The 22,465-nt window shown below is 38.7% G+C and overlaps 1 protein-coding gene across 3 annotated transcripts in view; it reads left to right on the top strand.

Annotated features, from left to right (window-relative positions):
• Window positions 1-22,465, top strand: part of AKAP6 (A-kinase anchoring protein 6) — a 551,024-nt gene that overhangs the window by 300,746 nt on the left and 227,813 nt on the right. For all 3 annotated transcript variants that reach the window (XM_057721871.1, XM_057721869.1, XM_057721870.1), the window contains one exon: window positions 15,634-15,756. In XM_057721871.1, coding sequence (XP_057577854.1) covers window positions 15,634-15,756 — 123 coding nt within the window. The remainder of the gene's footprint in view (window positions 1-15,633; window positions 15,757-22,465) is intronic.

The following is a 22,465-nucleotide window of genomic DNA, read 5'->3' as shown; positions in this document are numbered from 1 at the left end:
CCAGTAATAGCAGGGTAATGGAAATATAGAAGAGGTTTGGTCCTGGGATTAACTCGGCGCTGATTTCTGCATCTTTTTCCAAGAGGTAAAATGGTCCAGATAGGATCCATCCTATCTTTCACCCTCATTTTGACCATATGTTGACACATCAATGATACCACGCTGATGCTGGCAGTCATTAAAGAAATATCATGTTGTCCTGTGTTCTCTTTTCCTTTTTTTCCATTGTGGTAAAAAAACATAACATGAAGTTTGCCTTCCTAACCATTTTTAAGAGTAAAGTTCAGTAGTGTTCAGTGTATTCATGTTGTTGTGAAACAGATCTCCAGAACTTTTTCATCTTGGAAATCTGAAACTCTGTTCCCATTAAACAATTGCCCTTTTCCCCTCTCCTCCAGCCCCTGATAACCACCATTCTACTTTCTGTTTCTGTGGATTTGACTATTTTAGATGCCTGATTTAAGTGGAATCATATAGTATTTGTCTTTTTGTGACTGGTTTGTTTCCCTTAGCATAATATCCTCAAGATTCATCCATGTTGTAGCATATGATAAGATTTCCTTCTTTTTTAAGGGTGAATAATATTCTGCTGTTTGTATATACTGCATTTTGTTTACACGTTCATCTGTGGAGGGGTATTTGGCTTGATTCCATGTCTTGGCTTCTGTGAATAATGCTGCTATGAACATAGGTGTGCAAATACCTCTTCACGACTGCTTTCAGTTCTATCGGTATATACCCAGAAATTGGATTGGATGCTACTGGATCATATGGTAGTTGTACTTTTAATTTTTTGAGGAATCACCATACCATTTTCCATAGTGGTTGTTCCATTTTACAATCTAAACAACAGTACGCAAGAGTTTGTTTCTCCATATCCTCACCAACATTTGTTATTTTCTGTTTGTTTGTTTTTTTATATAGTATCCATTTTAATGGGTGTGAGGTAATATCTTCATCATAATTTTGATTTGCATTTCTCTGATGATTAGTGATGTTGAGTATCTTTTCATATGCTCGTTGGCCCTTTGTATATCCTCTTCGGAGGAATGTTTATTCAAATCCTTTGCCCATTTTTTTAATTTGGGTTATTTGATTTTTTGTTGTTGAATGGTAGGAGTTCTTTATATTCTGGATCCTAACCTCTTATTATATATTTGCTTTGCAAACATCTTCTCCCATTCTATAGGTTGCCTTTTCTTCTCTTGATTGGGCCCTTTGATGCACAAATTTTTAAAGTATGATGTGGCCCCATTTGTCTGTTTTTGCTTTTGTTGTCTGTGCTTTTGGTGTCATATCCAAGAAATCATTGCCAAGACCAATGTCATGAGGCTTTTATTTTATGTTTTCTCGCAGTTTTTTAGTTTAAGTCTTAGGTTTAAGTCTTTGAGTTATTTTTAATTTTATCTCGGTGTGATTACCTCTTATGCTTTAAAGACCTCACCCCTGGCTTTTTTGTGTGATAGGACACAACTTCAAGAGCCAAGATTTGTCTTTAAAAAAAAACCACACAGTTGGGAGTCACTGTTTTTAAAAAGTCCTGTGTGCCATTCTTTACTTGATTTGAAACACAGCTGTATTTTTCTTTATTTGTCCCCAGAGTAGCTTATAATCAGGATCTGCTATGAAATTCTCACCTGCCTTTGATGTTTCTTTTCTACCAACCACATAGCAGTTTTCCTGGAGTTGGTAGAGTGGTAGTCTGCAGTTCGGTGTTTATGATGATCTCTTAAGAGCATCCTATCAGATAGGAACCGTTTTAAGGTTATTGGATTCCACAGTTCTTCATTGGCGTTTCATTTTGTATATGCCTTTCCCTTATGCTAACCTTTTCCCTCACAGTTGCTAGTCTTCCTCCTGTATCTGAATTCTCTCTCTTCCTTTTATCTTCTCTCCTGTTCCTTTTTCTTTACTATTCTTCTGGAATATATAGTTTTCACTCTCTGGCACCTGTTTTTCCTTTTAATTTCCTAGCACAAGAGCATCTCCTGTTTTTTCCCTCTAACGTTGTCCTAGCGGTTCTCAGGTTCCAAATGTGAGAGGACTGTGAGTTGACTCTTCATCACTATTCAAGCTTGGACCCTAGATCTTCTCAGTGCATTTCTTAGTCTTAGAAATATGTATCCAGAGGGTTGAGGAATTGTTTAGATGCAAGAATAAAGAATTTAGTTTAAATATCAAGGAAAAAGCCATATTTTTAAAGAGTCAGGAAGGCTCAGCTTTGTAATTGAAATTGGAAGATTCAAGAGTCCTAAAAGATCACAGATTGAACTTGAGTTGTTAGTGCAGATTATTATTAAACAAGAGGTGTTAGTAACAGAATGCTACAGGAACTCTGAATACTCTATTTATGCTGTGCACAATCTAAAGTTTTGTTTTAAATTCTGGATTTAGAATTTGAGAGAGAGGTGATGACATAATTCTAGGCTCTGTTTATTAAATATGATAATATTTGATAAGTCTCCAGTGGAAAGTCGTACAGTGGGAGAGCAGAGGAAGGAAGATAGCAAGTATACCTAGACCAAGCATCACAGAAGATGGGCTACTTGAGCTGGACCTTGAATTATCAGTAGAATTAAGCAGAGATGAGAAGGCAGAATGTTAGTGACAGAAGCTTTGGTATAAGCTAAGGTTAAAGGCAAGAATATTTAAGGTATATTTGGGAAATAGTAAAGGATGTAGGCTAAACTGCTATGAACAAAGAGATCCCAAAATACGATAAGATAGAAGACTTTTTCTCTCTCACAAAGCAAGTGATAGGCAGACAATCCAGGGAGGATAGAGGCCATCTAGGGATTCGGGTGCTTTCTTCCTGTTGCTCTTGCACTATGGCGCACCAATTATCTGTGTTCCATCTCACCAGAAGGGGAACGTGGAGAGCACCCAGCTTTCGTCTCACAGACAGGACTTGGAAGTTGTACACATCTCTTTTGTTCACATCCCATTGGCCCAGACGTTGTCATATAGGTGTCATATCACCTAACTGCAGAGGAGTTTGGGAAATTAGCCTCTAGGCTATGAACTTTAGGAGGGAGATGTTCTCTTGAACCAATTGCTGGTTAGAATAGAATTAATCGAAGGGAAGGGGGATATAAAGTTAGAAAGAAAGGACCAAAATATGATGAACTTTGAATTCCAAATGTTTGCATAGCGCAGATGGAATAAATACTTGTCTAATGAAATGCGTGAATAAATGAATGAGTGAGTGAATGTATCATGCAGAAGTTTTTCCTTTAGACCAGGAGTTACAAATTAGAATGACTTTAACGGGCAGACAGATAATATAAGCCAGTCACACAGCCAGGTGTAAGTGGGGAGTGAAAGAGACTGAATAAGTGGAGAGCAAGTGCCATGTCTAGAGGGCAGCCAACTGCTCAGTTTCCAAGTGATTGTTGCATGGGAATGTGGGCCCCGTGTGGCAAGATCTTGCGCTTTTTAAAAAGAAGTAGCAAATCTGGGTTTTATGTGACATCTCCCACTTTTTTAATGTTTGATCTGAACAATTTTAAAACGGGCCAAATAAAACACCCATAGGACAGGCTTAGCCTTCAAGTCACTAATTTGCAGTCTTTCTGAAGAAGAGAAATCACTTAAAATTTTTGGCCACGATAGCTGGTAGTTTAAGGTTAATCTGGCCAGGTTGTGCTGGATACACCTCTAGCAAAGTGGTTCTTGATTATGGCCATACATTTTAATCACTGGGGAGCTTTAAAAATTCCAACTCAGGCTCCACCCAGAGCTATTCAATCAGACTCTTGAGGGGTGGGTATTTTTTAAAATTCCTTCATGCAATTCTGATGTTCAGTCAAGGTTGGGAGCTCTTGCTCTAAAGCTAATTTTGAAGGTTATTGCAATAGCTTGCACATATGGTAAAAGGGTCTGTGCTGTGGTTTTGAAAGCCAATTAAGGGAAATACAGAGGTGGGAGATGTTATAAAGGACAAATCAATACAATTTTGTGGCTTTTAAAAAATGAGATAGTGGAGGAAGGAGGTCAAGAGTTGAGATTTCAAGCTGAGGTTTGGGGGCTGGGAGACATAAGACTTTAATAAATGGTTCCAGGGACATATGAAACGAAGATACACAGTAGGTGAACGGGGCAAGGGCAAATGTTACCTTAAATGCAAATGCTGTGGCCAAATCCAAGTTGAGAATTCTTGGTTAATATAAGATTAAAAAATAAAGCTACACAGTTCTTTTTAAGAATAATATTGTATATATTTGCGTATATTTGTTGCAAAGCCAGGAAAAAAACTGTGAACTAACATTGCTAATGGATTTACTGGTACAGTATGTCAAGGTCATTGCTCAAAGTTGCTGGAGAAGAACCATAGGTATCCAAAGTAGATACCTTCTTGGTTAAGGCAGTAGGAATGTTTCAGTCCTGCGTCAGTGTGGTTTCTGCAGAGCCTTACCTGGGTCTCGAGGCTTTATCAGTGGTGATTTAGCACCACTGTGAGGCTGCATCCTGTCACTGCATCTGGTTTTCAGCTTCTGAAATGTATAAGGAAGGTGCAGTTTTTTTGTTTGCAGTTTTCAACATTAAGATGAAAATAGTTTATTGTTATTGTCTTGGTGTGAAAAAGCTATGATTAAATTACATTTTGTTGTGTCAAGATGATGAAAATTCCTAACTGCATTTGACAGCAAATATTTCTATGATGATGAAAATCAAAAGGGGAATAAACTCAGTGTTGCATTTTTAAATTCAACTAAAATAATTATTAGGACATTAGTGAATTCTTCTTTATGCTTAAGCCTAAAGTAATGACCCTGTGTTAGCAGCAGGATGTTTTAGGAAGATAGCAATTTAAAAAACAAACAAAACCTTGACATTTATTGCCCACTTAAAATGTCAGGCAAGACGCTGAGTTTTATGCATTTAACACATCATCACATTAATTCTCAAGGAAAAAAAAATCCCTCTTTGATGAAGACACTCTTATTATATCCTCATTTTACCAATGAGAACAGAGATTCATAAGAAGTTAGTAATTTACTCAATGGTACAGGACTTAAAGGCAGGAACTTTGGGCTCAATCCACAGCCTTCTACTGTTTAATTATGAAAACTTGAATAAGTCATGAAAAATTTACAGTTTAAATCTCCTAGTCTTTAAAATGGAATATTAATGATGTTTTTCACACCATTGCACAGATTATTGTATGAAAGTACATAGAGCAACAGCTGATTGTAAACTCTAAAGGCTACATAAATACTAGTCTTATCATTATTGTGACTTTTCCTATGAATTCAGGGAATTAGCATCAAAAATAATAGGAAGAACTAGTATAAGAATCTTAATTCCGCCCCTGTGTAGCATTGTGACCTTGGAAACTTAACCTTCCAAGCCTCAGTTTCGAAAAATAAACATTAATAAAGAAATTGGATTGGCTGACCACTAAGGTACCTCTCAGTTCTGAAATTTTATGAGACTAAAAGGCATAACTAAGAGAAGCAGCCATTTCTCTGTAAAATATTCACTGGACTTTATCACTCCACAACGCATTTCTTTTTGTTCTGTGGAATTCCGGGTGAATTCCCCTTAGAAGACCCTGATGGTGAGTGGTGTGAGACTGTGACGTTAGTGAGCCTGGAGGTATGAAACCATTCATGCTGCGTTCCCAGCACTGCACTGTGAGAAGAACCAGACACCCTAGAGGACTTTGGGGCCTGGCTAGAGTTTGTAAGGTGCCAAGAGACCCGGCGCGATGATGACGGTAAACGATTGAGTAAGCCAGGAAGAATTAGATATGGATTAACCCGCATTTATAGCCAGTAAGACCAGCTGAATGAAGCAGAGCAGAAACGCTCGTCTTGGCAGATTGGGCATTGTGATGCCTTAAAATTAACTGTCAGTAGTACTGCTGTTTGTGCTCTGTTCAGACAGTATGGGGGCAGACCATTCCAAGAGTGTGGGTTCTGTGTCAAGGTCAGATCATGTCTGAGGCTCTTGATCTCGTCCTATAAAGATGATTGGCCTGAGATTTGCATGGTGAAGAAGCAACTTCACCCAGGAAAGGTGCTACCTGTAAGCTCAGGCCCAAGTGCTTTCAGGTTGATGAGGTTCTGTGAATTATCACCTATGTTATCTCGAGCAAGTAACTTGATCTCTCTTGCCCCAGTTTCCTCCATTGCAAAACAGGGTGATCTTCCACATAGAAGTTTTTTGGGTTGTTTCTATTTTTTTTTTTTTTTAATGATTAAATGTGTTAACATGTGTAAAGAGCTCCAAATAGTACCTGGCACGTGGTAAGCACTCAATACGTGTTAGCGCCTGTGGTGGGATTGCTGTTACTATTACTGTTGTGGGAGGCGTGGGGTGAGGCCTTAACAGCTCTTTGTATGTAGGCGGCTCTGGCCTTGTGGGGTCACATACCGCCACCCTGTTTTCTCCTCCTGCCTTCAGCCATCTTGGTCGTTACGAAGCTTCACCCTCCTGCTTACCCTCCACCCACCATGGTTAAGGCCACCCCTCCTCCCTCCTGGGACCCGTGATAGTCGCCCTAGATTCCTGCACCCCTCTTCCCTGTGAGCCTCTGGGCCTTCTGCCTTGATGGATGATTCTTATGTTGTATTAGGGATAATTCTCCTCTAATTGGCCCAATAATTTTAGTTAGTGCACTTCTCTGACACCTTAGGAAGTTTATGTAGGGGAATTTATGCTATGAATGTGTGTTCAGATAAATATAAACAACCTTCTAGTTTATAATATTGTCACACAACAACCTTATAAATAATATGTACTTATTTATGTATAATTTGTATTCCCACATATTTATAATATTTATTTATAATTATATACTTATAAATAATAATTCCCACAGCACTCTTTAACCAGAGGGGAGGTCGTTACAAAGTATTATGAGAAGAAAGAGGAAGGGACTCCAACAGGTTTAGAATTCTCCCTCAGACCCCTGACTGCTAAAGATGGAAAAATTAAGAAAGTGTGTTGGAAAGGTAGCATTAGGTTGGGATGATTTGCTGGGAGAGGAGCATTGAAACTGGATCTTGAAGGATAGATATGGTGAGAGGAATAGAAGACATTGGGAAGGTATGTGGAAGTCACCAAAGATCAGTTCCCTGTGTAACTAGAAGAGAACAGGTAAATCTTCGAACATCTCTGGCTTTGAAGGAGGCTCTATATGCAAGAACCACAGATGGCAACAGTCAGAAAGGCATGAGAAATTGTCCAACTCAATTCCTTCAACTAAAACATGCCTCTCCCAGGAGTACTTCCTGTTAGCACATCCTATTTCCTGGTTCTACCTGCTTGTCACAAAGGGGCAGCAAGTACTTATTTTTTTTTTAAGATCAACATGAATATGTTCCTAGTGCCCCTCAGCTGTTGGCTTTTTATCTTTGTAGGCCTGATGGACTGAGAAGAGATTTCCCTTCTCTGAATTTGGTGTTTGTTTCACAGTTTATTTGGGGACACAGCTGGTGTTGAGAACCACTGAGACAGACACAGAATGAGGGACTGGGGTGAATAAAATTGAGTGCATTGCATTGTGGGGCCCCCATATGTAGAAGACACAGGGGCTATACCCTACACACAATTCCTGGGTTCTCATCCAGGCCCATGGTCTCCAGTACCACCTGTGCATTGCTTTCTCTAACCTAGATCTTGCTCCACACCTCAGAAGCCAAACTGGTGCTATCTAATACCATGATTATCATATACCTGCAAAGTACCTCTTCCTTCTGAACATCTTTTTGCTTCTTTCAAAGAATAGTACCTCCGACCAAAATTGAAAGCTGGCAGTCATCTCAGATTCTAACAAATTTCTCAAATTTTTTTATCCATCACATTCAACGGGTCCTGTCCATTTTAACTTCTGCCTCTCTCTGCAATGTTACACGTTCCCCCCTTGTCCACTGCTGCTACCTCAGTCTAGCCCTCATCGATTTTTTCATGGAGTAGGGTAGCAGCCTATTAACTGGCTTTTCTGATTTCAGCCTAACACCTGGCAATCTACTCTCCATGCTGCAGTCTTCTAAGATGCTAATTAGATTCTCTCTCTCCTCTGCTTCAGAACTGCAGTGACCACCCCCATGGATCTTAGGATAAAGTCTCAACTCCAGAGCAACATGTACGTTCCTGGCTCCTGACCAGACTCTCCAACCCCATTTCTCAGTTTCTCTCTTTGCCTCCAGAGCGTCAGCCATGCTCAGCTACTTAGATTTCTCAGAATGGGCTGTTCTCTATTGGATTTTATCTGCCAAGAATGTTCTCTGTTCCTCTCAGTGCCCTCTATTCTTTTCAGCTGGCCTAAAGCCAGCCAATCTAGATACTATACCCAATTAGCTAAACCGACAGTACTCTGGAATTTTACATTATTCTTTAAAGCCCTAATTCTGTCCTTTTTTAACTCTAGAAATTTTTTTCAAAAAGATGTCCGTGAAAACTTTAAACAATTAGAGCTCTATACTTGAGGACACAACTCCTGAGTTCTTCTGCCTCAGCTACCTACTGGTCGCCTGTTACCAGTCAAATAGTTAACCTTTCTGAGCCTCAGTTTCCTCACCTGTAAGATGGGTGCATTGCAACTAGATGGGATCTAAGGGCCTTTTGAAGACCAGGTCTGTGTTTCTAACCTGCATGGGGACGCTTGTCCTTCTCAAGCAAGTGTATTTAGATAATGCTATTTTCCATCTTCTTGGCTCCAATGATAGCGTAGTGGCTGAGTTGTTACCCTTACTCACTAGCTGCCCTGAAGTTCTCTGGTAGTTCTCTGCTCGTTAAGTGTGATAAACTCTTCACACTGAATTCCTTTTTTTTTTCTAAAACTATAACTTTGTTATTACTAAAGAACTATATATCCCTTAGAGAAAATTTAGAATATTTAGATAAACAAAACTCAACAATCACAAGCAATCTTTTAGCATCTAAAAACACTCCCATCTTGCTACATGCATTCTTGTTCCAGTTATTAGATTTACAAGGAGGTTTTACTAATCAGGAAAGTATTTAGATCTAAACACAGGATTGAAACATTTCAGCTCTGTGCTTCAGTGTCAGGGAGACAGCCCTTTTCATTAAAACTGTATGGACATGTGGGGAAATGTTGTTCATTAAAAGTGATTGATTAGCCCCAGCAAGACTGGGGGAGACTTTGACCCATAGAGAAGAAGAGAGAAGGAATGAGAAGGAAGCGGGAAGAGGAGAGGAGAGGAAGGGGAGTGAAAGAAAGGAGAGGAGTGAAGAACAAGAGAGCGAAGGGGCTAGGAGGAGAGGAAAGAGAAGGAAAAGGCAAAAGAGAAACAGTTGTCAAGAAAGAAAGGAGAAAAAGAGGATGGAAGAGAGCACAGATTAGGGAGAATGACCTAAAACACAGGTGGCTGTGATGGGAACGTTGAAGACGTGTGGCGCAGGCTGGGGTTCTCGCAGAGGTTTGGGAAGTAAGAATGGACAACAGTGGATGTTCCTGTCCTTTGTTTTTCTCTCTGTGAACCTCATGGGGGTGAGTCTGCTTAGAAAGACAGTGTAGTGTAGTAGTTCAGAGCTTGGTTCCTAGAACAAAACTACTTAGTAGCTACTTAATGGCTTTATGACCTTGAATAAATTACATAACTCCTCTGTGCTTCAGCCTCTTCATCTGTACAGTAGAGAAATTTGTGAAGATTAAATGACTACGTAAGTTATTAGAAGAACAGTTGATAGTACCCAAATGTTAAGTACTGTTATTTATAATACTGGTTATAAAAAACCTATAAGTAAACCATTAAATGATCATAATGCTAAATTCTAAAGTGTGAGCATCTTAGGTCCTTGTTCGGAACTTAGAGGCAGAGAAAGATGATCTGATCTGCTCACCCAGTGCCTCTAGAGGATTGGGGGTGCTTGAAACAAGGCCTCACACAGAGTCAGTGAGCAAAGCTATGTGGGAGAATCTCCACCTTCACTCCTGACAGCTGTAAGTGTCTGAGCTTGTCTGTGCCTCAGTTTTCTCCTCTGTAAAATGGAGAGTGTGGGAATCTTACAGCATAGAGTAGTTGTATTCAATAAGTGCCTGGCCACATAATTGGTACTCAGTTAATATTAACTCATTATAGTTCCAGTTTATTCCCAATTCTTTCATTCATCCCTGTTTTTATTAGACTTTGATTATATGTATTTCAAACTTGTTTTTCCCTTAAAATTGTTGATTATTTCTTTTTATTAATCAATAGGGAGCAACTGAGGTCAAAGCCTCTGGATCTGTTGGAGGAAACCCCTTCCCATTTTGAGAATTGGGGATATTTCTGGGCTATTCTTTTCCCCGTTGAAACTGCTGTCATTAGTATTTGAAGAAATTGGGGATTCAGCTCAATTTATCCCTTCCACTGAGTTCAGAATAGAACTTCCAACCTGCTCAGTTTTAGATAATACCATTCGATGTCCTTTTTATTCTGTCTTTCCAGCTTACAGCCTTTATTCTGGGATAATTTTATCAGGAATATTTTTAAATTCTAAAGACATTCCATTCAACCTTTAGAAGAGAAGCTAAATATTTCACTAAAAATTTCAGTATTTGAGTTTTCTTGTGCCAACAGAGTTAAAACTGCCTTAAACTATTTCATTTTCTCTTCAATCTTTCTTCTAAAAGCACACACCATATCCTCCCTTCTGTCAATTACTTGTACTGTGTTGGATTTTATAGGTAAGGATGTGGGTAAATGTGTGAATTGGTGGAGTCCAAATTAGCACTTTTAACTCCCTTTCATTTTTTTTTTTTTCACTGCCTTTCATTTTATCTTGAGCCTCTGTGTCTTGGTGGCACATTAAGTACATTGGTATGTGGTCAGGAAAGGTAAGTTGCATTTGACTGCTCTTGTGTAAAAAGCTAAATTAGTCATTCCATATAGGAATTAGGTTATAAGAATTAAGCAAAAGTAGAAGATTAAATATATATGTTGGTAGATATATATATACACACACATATATGTATATTATAAATATATAAAATCTCAGTGCATAAATTTGCTTCTAAGTGGAGTTCTAATTTTATCAGCTGTCAGAGCCTAAATAAAGCTTCCTTGTGGGTAGGATAAGAGGATTGTGATTACTCATCGGTAACCATTACTAGTGTAAAGAGTGGTTCCAAAGCATGTGTCCTGTTTTGAAAAATTAAGCCAGATTATTCTTAAACTTGTAGCTGTTTAAATAGAGAAACATGACCCCCTTCGGACCTGCTGGTGGAATAAGGGGGGTGGGGAATTGCTAACCTGCAGGTTCAGATGCTGCCACATCACCTCTTGATGATCTGAGACAGAAGTCATGACTCCCTCCCCCTGCCTGCCCAGACTGGTTGGTGCCACCTCTCATCTTGTGGCTGTGGGGGGACTTTTCTCTCCATCTTCCCTGTGATACCTAGCAGAGTGCTGTATGCTTAGTGAATAATCAAAAAGTTTTGAGTGAATGATATAAAAAATCAAATTGGAACCTGTTAATTAGGAATAATTTTTAAAAATCATTTATTAAGCCAGGCTTTAAAATATATTTTCTTTTGAAATCCTCACATACACCCCAAATAGATATCCCTGTCCCTATCTTATAGATGAAGAAATTGAAGTTCAGAGACATCAGATAGTTCATTTAGTTTATACTGCTCGTAAGAGGTGGATGGAGCCTGAAATCAAATTCAGTTTTGTGTGGTTGTAGCAACTGTTCTCTTAACATTATCCACACTGGTTCATGATAATCATGTTTTTTTCTCTTTTAATAGACCCTCTCCTGCCACCACAATTAATCCCCACTTAAATGTTTTTCAAGTTCTAATTTCTGCCAGGGACTTAGACAGATTGTTAGATCAGCTGGCCTTTCATGATTTCATGTGGTGCCAACTAGGCTCTCTGGATTCAGGTGCCGAGTCCACCACCTTCTAGCCACAGGCATTGGGCATGTGTCCTCACTTCTCAGGGCCTTGGTCTTCTCATCTGTAAGATGGGCTGACGGTAGTGTCTTTATGAGACTCAAATGATCTATTGTATATAAAATACTTTTAAACGGTCCTGGGACATAGTGAGTGCTGTATGAGAATTACTTATGGTTTTAGCTAGCATTGTTCGAATGCGATCATTCACTGAATCCTCTAATCTTTGATTAGTAAGAAAGAGGTAAATACTTTTGAATGGTTTAAAAAGTTCAACAGCAGAAGCTGACCTTTATTTTCAAAAATACAGTGAAAATAGTTCACTTTTTGGTGTTCTTCAGCAAGTCCCCCTCTGAAGGCAGCTAACTTGATCTGGACTAGGTCAGATATCACACTTGATTTCTCTGTCCACCGAGAAATGTGCATCCTTCTGGGGGTGAACACACACATGTTCACACACACATCCAAGCAACAAACATCAAGAAGACCAGTTTGGCTCATTGGCTACACTACCTCCTAAGAACCAAGGGCCATCTCCTCTGTGATTAAACTGTGCCTCATCTGTAATTGAGGCACTGGTAGAAAGGGCTAGCTTAAGCATGTAACTGCCTTAAAGTTTTGGTTTAAATTTTCTATAAAATAGAAATGAAATTTACAGTGATTTTTGCTTGCTTAAAAAAAAGGAGGGGGGGGTTGTTATGTGTCTAGCTTCATCAAAGATCCCCTTTCAGAAAAATTAACAGAAAATAGTCAATGTGAAGGGGAAGGACTTGGAACTTACAGAATTTTATCTCAGTGCTAAGAATATAGGAGTGGCAAGAAACGTTTCTTCTTCATCTGGGTCCGATAATTTGTCTCTAGGAGCACTGTTTCTAGAGGGCCCCGTAGCACCACCGTGAGAGGAACAGACTTTGGAATGAGATATGGGTTCAGATCCCAACTCTACCACTAGCTAGTCACTTCACTCCACCTTCATTGACCCTCAGTTTCCTCATCTGTAAAATGGCATCTTCTTTATCCATTCATTTGTCAATGGACATTTAGGTTGCTTCCATGTCTTGGCTATTGTAAATAGTGCTGCTATGAACATTGGAGGTGCATGAATCTTTTTGAATTAGAGTTTTCTTTTTTTATGGATATATGTTCAGGAATCGGATTGCTAGATCATGTGGTAGCTCTCTTTTTAGTTTTTTGAGGAACCTCCATACTGTTTTCTGTAGTGGCTTGCACCAATTTACATTCCCATCAACAGTGTTGGAGGATTCAGTAATGGGTATTCTTAACCTGTCATGAGAATGTAGCTGTTTGCAAGACCCAACTTTATATCTCCCTTAAAAATATAATCTTCAAATGTATGTTAACCAGCTGAGGACTCTACCAAATTATTTTTCACAAACCTGCAAGTGTACATTTACATACCCTTTCACTGTACTTCTTGGGCTTTAAAGAGATTGATGCTTTAGAACGTTTAAAGGAAGATTCTTTAAAAGCACCTCATTAAGGAACTTCAAAATGCAAAGGGTTTGAAAGTGGGAAGCAGGCTGCCAGTGGGTGGTAACAGACTAACGGCTGTTCCATTTTCTCCCAAGTTGGATGACCAAGGCTTCTGCTGGGGGTTGAATCCTGGGGTGGCTGCAGTCATCAGACTCTCAGAGCTGCACCAAATATGAGTGTGGCAAGGGGCCCACCCAGAAGGAAACAGTTAAGGGGGTGGTCCAGGAGGGTCACCCTCAGTGTGTTCCTGGAGAGCTTGGCAGGGAGGCAAAGAAAGGGATGAAGGGGCAAAAAGGGACAATAAGGAAACTAGTGGTAGAAAATGACAGGAGAGAGACTGAAAAGATGAGATGCAGAAGTTTGAATGATGAAGGCTAAAATGTGGCCTTTCAAAGGTTTGTCATTCAGCCTGTGGCAGTGAGTCAAACGTGTGTAAAACGTGCTTCTTAGGTAATGCAGCATTGGATTGTGTTGCGAAGAAAATCTGATGTTTATAGTCATCTTTGACTCTCCAAGTAAGTACATGTGAACTCAGAATATTAGAGAAACAAACAGACAGGTCACATACTAAGAATAGGAGCAAATTTGGGTACGGACAGAATTCTGATACAGACAGAATACATTTCACAAGAAAATCCAGGAGCGTGTCTTATCTCTTTATTGATTGGAAAACTCTTTTTAATGATTAAAATTACGTGAATTCAGTAGGCCAGTGCTTAGACATGCTTTATATTCTGCTGAAGTTTTTACTGCAGTGATACTTATCTTTCTATTCCCAGTAATGTCCAGAAATGTGCTTTACGCAGAGTAGCTGCTTAATAAACATTTGTTAAAAGAATGAATAAGTGACCAATATCTGTTGTACTAGAATTTAATTTATATTACAAAATAAGTAAAATTTTGTGTTTTTTTCCTCATTTTCCTATGTTGCTACTTATGTCATCCCCAGTTTCCTTCATTCACACCACAAAGACTCTAGCAGAGGCAGAAAATGATTATCAGATATTCATTGTCTGCATCCAAATGTGAATCTCCTGCACATTGCATGGCTCGGTGTATAGAGTGGAGCTTACTTGGTTTCTCTAAGAACAGCATCTCATGATATGGGGATAGCAGATAGTCCACTCTCCACTACGCAGAACACTGGTGACAGTACACACAGAAAGGGACTGAGAGAGGTGGAGACGTAGTAGGTGACAAAGGTTTCAAGAATCAGATGGACTCCAGTTTTACTTGCTTTCATGATTTCTGTTTATATTCTTGTGGCTACGCATGTAAGCAGGAGGGAAGGTGGAAAGCTAAGATCTCCCTGACAGGGGAGATTATTACAAATTAACTCACTAGTTAAGCACTAAAATGTTAATCAAAATGAATCAAAAGGTAAATCTGAAGAACTGGTTAAGTTCAACAGGGAAATAGCATCCCCAGCCAGCCATCTCAGTGAGTTTAGATGTAGAAGCCTGTCCTTTCTCTTTTCAACCTCCAGGTGGTGCCATTTACCCAGCCATGGCAAGCAAGTGCCCAGCCCCATTTCCCAGGGCTGGGCTTTCATGTTTTCAAAATACTTTCCGTTTCCACAGATGTGTTCTTTTAAATGGTCAATAAATTTTTATAACCACTATTTGAAAATTTGCAAGATTATTGTGAATTGTGCTCCTTAGCCAAGAATTTTTTTTTTTTTTTATGTTCAGGACACACACAGAGTTAGGCGTTTACATTTGTTCATTGGTCCTCTACCTTTCCATGCTTCTGAGAACCCAGACTCAGTCACAGACATTTGGGCTGTCAGTAGAACTCATCGAAGTCCCTTTAAACACTTTTGTGAGTTAAAAATAGATTGCTAGTTCAGTGAAGGCAAGTCAACTCCATGAACTTCTGAGTAAAGAACACCATCTTTACAGGAGTGCTTTTATCCCCCAAAGCCAACGAGTGTTCCTAGCAGACCTGACCTGATCTTTTGGTGAGGGGCACTTGTCAGGCATCCAGAAATGTTTTGATGATTTGACATCATCTTTCCAATGCCACCCTGCAGTCCAATCCAAATTTCTGAAAAAAGTGTTCCGGGGGTGGGGGCAGAACTAAGAGGGAGTCATGGACAGTTTCTTTCCATTTTAATAGACTTCAGTGACAAGCATGGTGGGAATTTTGTTGTACAGCATGCAAATAGGATGGGAGTGTGGTGGTATCAATTTTACCATTGGTGAGGTTTGGAATTTTTAAGATTGGCTTTAAGAATAACCAGTTAATGTGCTTTTCTTGTCCTTTTTCCCATTTTCTGTCACAAGGGGTTTGTAAACAAGCTGGATGAATTTATTCAATGGTTAAACGAAGCCATGGAAACCACTGAGAACTGGACACCTCCTAAAGCAGAGACGGATGGTCTTAAACTGTACCTGGAGACACACTTGGTAGGCAATACTGTGTTGCTCTTACTGTTAGTTAGAGTAGGATTTTAACGTGCTACTTGTTTGTTTATGGAGAATATCAATTTTACTTATCATAAGTCATTACGTGCTAATAAACCAAGTTTTAATGGGGTAAACTGCAGATGCTGAAAATTTACAGGCATTTCAAGTAATACTATGAAATCTAAATCCTCCGTATTTCAAGCTATTTTTTCAAAACTTTTTCCAGAAAGGTAAGTAATTATTTTAAAAATTACCTTAGAAAATTTCACTAAACCCTTGGTCTCTAAAGCAGCGACTGAAGGTTTTCCTCCTCTTAAAAAAATAAATGAAAGAGGTAATTTTGATGACCATTCTAAACTTTCTAGAATTCTTGTAAAATTAATGAACCTCTCATTATCAAGAGGGTCTACTTTATCTGTTCTACACTGGGTTATTTTAATAAAATATTTAAAACGAAGATCTCCATCATTTTTGCTGCTATGTGGGTTTTTCAGCATATAATTAATACAACTGTCATTACACTTGTCCCTGTGCACACGGAAAACCACGGAGAGGAAGTGGAAAACACTTGGATGAATATGCTTCTGAATATGTTAGAAGCAAGAATTATAGACTGGGGGACATTTGATGAACCTCATGAGGTTTTTACTGAATGCTTCAAATGGCTGATATCAATTATGAAGGGGTGGAAACCAAGTAGTGGAGTGTGATAAAGCATGAAGAAAAAGCACGTTGTCATAGGAAATGAAAATTCAAGCTTTAAGGATCTCATCTTTATTCCTTTCACCGATAGCATAAAATTGACAAAGGCAATGAACACGAATCCTTGGGTACCCAACTGTGGGGCTGATTTTCTGCCCCTCTTACACACTCAGAATTTGGATTGAATAAACATTGTGTGGGAGTCCTGCATGTATGTTTGTTCACAGGGTTCCAGAACCGTTCCCTGTGATCTTAAGTGAAAGAAGGAGAGAGGAAAAAGAGAGGAGAGAGAGGAAGAAGAGAGAAGGAGAGAAGAGGGGAAAGACAGGGGGGATGTTTTAGTTTTTTGCTGTTTGTGTTTTGCAGCATATTTGATATCATTGCAAGAAAAACAGCCTCAATATCCTATTGCTGTGTGCAAATTGTCTTGTGGATGATTTAAAAAAAAAAATCACAAAACTGGTAGAGGATGAGTGTATTGCTTCCATTTTTAGAGACCTGGATTGATGGTGTGTAAAAATGCCAGTGACCCTAACCACCTCTCTTGTACATGGATTTTTAAATACTGCCCTTAGTATTCAATTCCCTGTTGAGTAGAGCCTTGATTTTTTTTTTAAAAGAGGGCATTTCATAATAGCAAGATAAAGATATTCAGGGCTTTATAATGTAAATTGTATTAATTAGAATGTCAACTTTTCACTGGCATTGTTCTGACAGAAATTCTAATCTGTGTTTAAACAGGAGTATATGAACTTTATTTCACATTAAGTGTGCTGTCTTAATTTCTCTTGATTTAATATTTTATGGAAAACACACATTTAGTTTTTGAGGTCCCAGAGGGCATGGGGATACAAAGAGCACTTTAACTCTAGGCTATTTATTGGAATGAAAGCCAGGCTAGGAGAGCAGGAACCAAGGTCTCACCTTTCTTTGGGAGTTGAATGACACAGCCTCTTTGTAGCCAATATGCACACCTGTTCTCAAACCCATATTACAGAGTTTTTTTACTTAGCATCCCATGTTGGCCTCTGTCTCATTCTAGCCCAACACTATCCACTAGAACTTTTTGTGATGGTGGAATATTCTATATTGTACATCCAAAATGGGAGCCACTAACCACACCTATCTGCTGAGAACTTGAAATGTGGCTAGAGCAACTGAGGAAGTGAATTTCTAACTCTAACTTATGTTTGAATTTAAATTGCCACGTGTGGATTATGACGACTGTATTCTAGTCTTGTAAGTTGCGGAACTCTTTACAGATGTAATGAATTGCAGGTATTCAGTACCTGCCTCATAATGACATTCTCATCCAAAATGTGGAAGCCAATTCCCCCTTGGCTGTGGATCTCTACCTTAGATCCACAGCAAACAGTCCTTCTTAAAATGTTTATCTCTTAAAGAATAACCTTGTTTCCGCCTAATGATCAACACCTTCTTGAGTGAATATTCTCCACCATCATGTCTGTAATTAGTTGGTATAGAGGTAACATAGGAACATCTTCTTTACCTCTGCTTTGCAAATAGTGAGGGACTGTAATCTCCAGATTTGTTCACTGTTGTTAAATCACAATCTCAGGGGCCGAAATTATGAATAATGCTGTTTAACAGTTACTGAAGACCTAGTGGGTGTGTATTGCCATTGAGTGATACTTAAAGACAATTACTGAGTCACTGGTTTACTGCATCCGTCACTCTAGATACAGCCTGTTGTTTAAACATCTTTCAAATGAACTCTGAGTTACTCTTTCTTAGCACAATGTCTGTCTACATATCTCCTGAGCAATATTGTCATTTATGTTTTTATTGTATTTCCTTACTGTGGTGCTGAGTTAATATTAAGTTATTCTTCTCAAAAGAAGGCAAAAAATATCTACCTTCCCATGAAGAAAGTATACAACTAAGCCTAGAGATTTATATTTCTTAGTTCACCCTGTATAAGTCATCAGTACTCCTTAATGAGTGGGCAAGAGGTATTTGCAAGATTGTCTAGTATGGAGAGTTAGCTACACGAGTTTCATTAAACATCTCTATAGAGTCTATAATTTAATGTTAAACCAACAGATGTGCAAGCCTCTGAGTCTGGTGTCTTCCCTGATTTAATAATGTATTAAAATAGTTGGCACCCTGCAATGTTTATTATAAAGAAAAGCAAATAAACAATAACAAAAGTTGTACATTTATATTTTGATACCTAATTCAATTATTTTCCATGACAGTAACCAAGGGTTTTCACCAACACAAATCAATTAAAGCTTCACAATACCTTTATGAGAGATACGAAGGAGCTTTATTCTAACTGTAAGAAATACTGTGAAATTGCGATGATACATCAATGATTTTCCATGATAATTAATCATCTGCTTGCAACCTGGCTGCTCCTTCAAAAATACAATTGCTGTCTTTTTAGAAAATGACATTTTCGGGAAAATGTCATTCTAGAAAGGTATTTTTGCAAGTATTGAGCGTATTGGACATCCTTCTTTGAAAACCACATTTAAAATAGCATTTTATACATATGTTCTTGAACGGATTCCCTTCTCCTTCACCTCTGTCCACATTTTTAACAGCTTTATTGAGGTGTAATTGACATACTAAATTGTATATACTTAAAGTAAACAATTTTATAAGTTTTGACAAGTTGACAAATGTACACACCCATGAAACCATCACCACAATCGAGAGAGTGAACACAGCCATCAGCTCCAGAAGCTTCCTCACGACCCTCTGAAATTGCTCCCTCCCCTCCCACTCAGCCTCTTCTTCATCCCTAAGTAATCAAGGGCCTACTTTTTGTCAGTGTTAGATTGTACTTTCTAGAATTTTGCATAAATAGAGTCAAACAATATATTCTCTTTCTCTCTCGCTTTTTTTTTTCTTTTTTGGCCTGGTTTCTTTCACCCAGCATACTTATTTAGATGTTGCCTGTTTTAGTTGTTCATTCACTTTTATTGCTGAGTAGTATTCCATTGCACAGATATAATGCAATTTGTTTATCCGTTCACCTGATGGTAGACACTTAGGTTGTTTCCCTCACCACCATTTTTATTGGCTAAAGAAGCAAAAGTCACCAAAAAATTACATTTAAGTAGAAGCATCATAAATAGTTCTTGGTGGACTATTTAGATTTTTTTTTCCTTTGAAAGAATTTATATAATCTTCAGAGTTGGACTGCTGAAGAGTAAAGCAGCAGAGCAGGACAGCAACTTGTCTAAGAGACTACATTTCATGTCCGTTTGCTCCTGAAAAGATAACTGTCGTCTCCCAAATAGTTTTCATCCATGCCTAACTCAGCAAGTGGCACCACATCATGTACAATCAGTTGCAGGAAAACAAACCAGAAGTTTCTTTTTTAATCTGTAGCCAATCAGAGTATTCAGTAGGAGAAAGCAAAGTCAAACTGACCCCAGACATCTGTGCAATAATTAGGAAATAGAACCAAGCACAAAGGCCTGGCTTAAACTTGGCAGGTAATATGTGTAGGTGGCACTGTATCGTGTTAGGCAAACATTAACCAACCACATAGAAATACCTTGGAAAAACAACATTCTTAATTCAGTTTGATAAATGAGAAAACATGGGGGGAATGGTGATGATGAGCGTGTATATATTAAGCACCCGTGAGTGCCAGGCAGTTATTTACCTGTTAGGGATACATGATGAATGAGGTTCGCTTCTTTCTTCCAGGGGTTTGCAATCTAAGGGAGATGACCATAGATGAAATGTAGTCATCTATAGACCCATAAATGATGAATGTAGTATAATTTTGAGCAGTAAACTTCTTGTAGGATAAGCAAAGTACTGTTCGGAGCATAGAGCAAAGTTTTATTCGTTCTTCCTCAGGGTAGGGAAGGCTCAGAGAGGTAATTTGATGTCGACCTCACAGGCCATATATGATTTGTTGGATAGAGCAGGGAGGAGAGGAGATGGGAGGTGGGATGAGCTATCTGGGATAGCTGAGGCTAGGTTGTGTCTTGCAGGTTAGGACCGGGTGGTAAAAGAGATTGAATGTCCTTTTAATGGATTGAACTTTCTCTGGGGGCAGTGGGGACTCACTGAAGGTTAGATTTTATTTTAAAACAGGAGAGTGACAAGAATCAACTGTAAATTCCATGTGGAAAGGGTCAGCTTGCCATAGGTTAACTGGATAAATCCGTGGCTTCAATGAGAGTAACAATGGGCATGATGGAAAATGGATTTGAGTCCAGCATTTGAAGGATATGCCGGTACTGGCAATCTGTTACCAGTTTTTTAAAATGTGTTTTTTGACTGATGAATACATGGGTAGAATACAGAATTGTAAAGGTAAATGAAGGAAGAGAGTAAAAAGGCACGCCTGCCACCTGTGTCCCCTCAGTTACCAGTTCTCTTCCCTTGAGGCAACCACTGTTCCTTGTTTCTTTGTATCCTTTCGAAGTTATTCCAGGTGTTTGAAAACAAATGAGTATGTATAATTAACTTTGTTCTCTTAATTTATACTAGTGATAATTCAAAATCAGTAAATACAGAACATTCATCCTTTTGAATGGACGCAGTGTTCCATTTATGAATATGCCATAATTTATTTAACCCATCCTTTATTGATGAAAATGTAGGTTGTTTTCAGTCTTTTTCTATTATAAACAGTGTTTCGGTGAATATCCTTGGAAATCATTATCTTGCATAGTATTAGTATATCCTTAAAGTAAATACCTTACATGTGAAACTTCTGGGTGAAAGGTTATACGTATTTAAAATTTTCATGTATTGTCAAATTGTCCTTGACAGAGATTGGGCCAGTTTATACTCAGCAATGCATGAGAATGCCTATTTCTGCACAGCTGTTGGAGTATGTTATCACATCAGTTGATCTTTGTCCCTTTGATAAATGGCATTTCATTGTAGTTTATTTTTTATTTCTTGTATTTTAGGTGGAGTTGAGTCCCTTTTTATATTTTTAAGAGTCATTTGTATTTCTTTTCTGAGAACTGTATGCTCATATTCTTAACCTATTTTTCTGCTAGGTCATTGGCCTTTTTCTTTGGGATTTATGGGAGCTTTGTATATATTAAGGAAATGAGTCCCTTGTCTTTGATGTGAATAGAAAATGTTTTTTAAAAAAACTATCAATATTTTGCGGGTTCTGTTCTGAAAGAACGTGGATATCTCAACAGTTTGAGGAATCCAGCATTAAGCAGACCTGAAGGCCAAGCTGACAAGTATGTAACAGGTCTCTACCCCTGGCAAAACATGTTTGGATTCCAGTCCTGAAAAGATCAGTATGTTCTAGGGACTTTGCTTCCTTAGTCATGGATGGAACAAGCCTAAGATCAGGGAGGCTGTTGTTGAATGAGTGTCCAGGCAATGAGAGGATGATGTCCGAGCAATGAGTGAAATGGAGAGGGTGGGTGGAAGGTGGGTAAGAGCAGAGGAGATAGATTAGAGAGGGACAGGTTAGGGAGACATGTCAGCAGCTCTCTTCTCTTTTTGATGCTCCCTCTTGTCTAGTCGGAAGTCTCATTACCAATGTCTGGTTTGTCTTCCCTGGTCTCCCCTGATGCTACTAATGCCCTTGGTAACAGCATAAGAAGGCCTGCTGCCCCGGACCTGCCAGATATCTGACCAAGATTCAGGTGTATTGAAGGGTGTAGAAGTTGGCTGAAAACTTCTCTGTCTGTGATTGCAGTGGAACTGAAGCTCCAGGGTTGTTCTAAGGGTTTATGAAACCGGGGAATGTGACCATTACAAGTAGTATTCACATGGAAAAGAGGGGGCAGATGTTACTAAAGCTCAGTGACTGCTGGGGGCATTTGCTGAAGGGGGAGCAAACTTTATCTTTCATTCAACTGTTGTAATTATGGGGCTCTAGTTATAGGAAAACATTAAATTATATTCACTGGAAAAAATTCAAACTGTATAAAAGAGTATGAAATTGAAAGTAGAAAGCCTTACCGTCTCTTGGATAACCAACATAAACTTTTTATTCTGTATCTTTTTGGACCTTTTAACATAAAAGTGCATACATTTT

The sequence above is a fragment of the Hippopotamus amphibius genome, chromosome 2, assembly GCF_030028045.1.
Source record: "Hippopotamus amphibius kiboko isolate mHipAmp2 chromosome 2, mHipAmp2.hap2, whole genome shotgun sequence".
In the NCBI taxonomy this organism is placed as follows: domain Eukaryota; kingdom Metazoa; phylum Chordata; class Mammalia; order Artiodactyla; family Hippopotamidae; genus Hippopotamus; species Hippopotamus amphibius.
The sequence above is the reverse complement of the archived record's forward strand: the minus strand, read 5'-3'. Positions and strand labels throughout refer to the sequence as shown.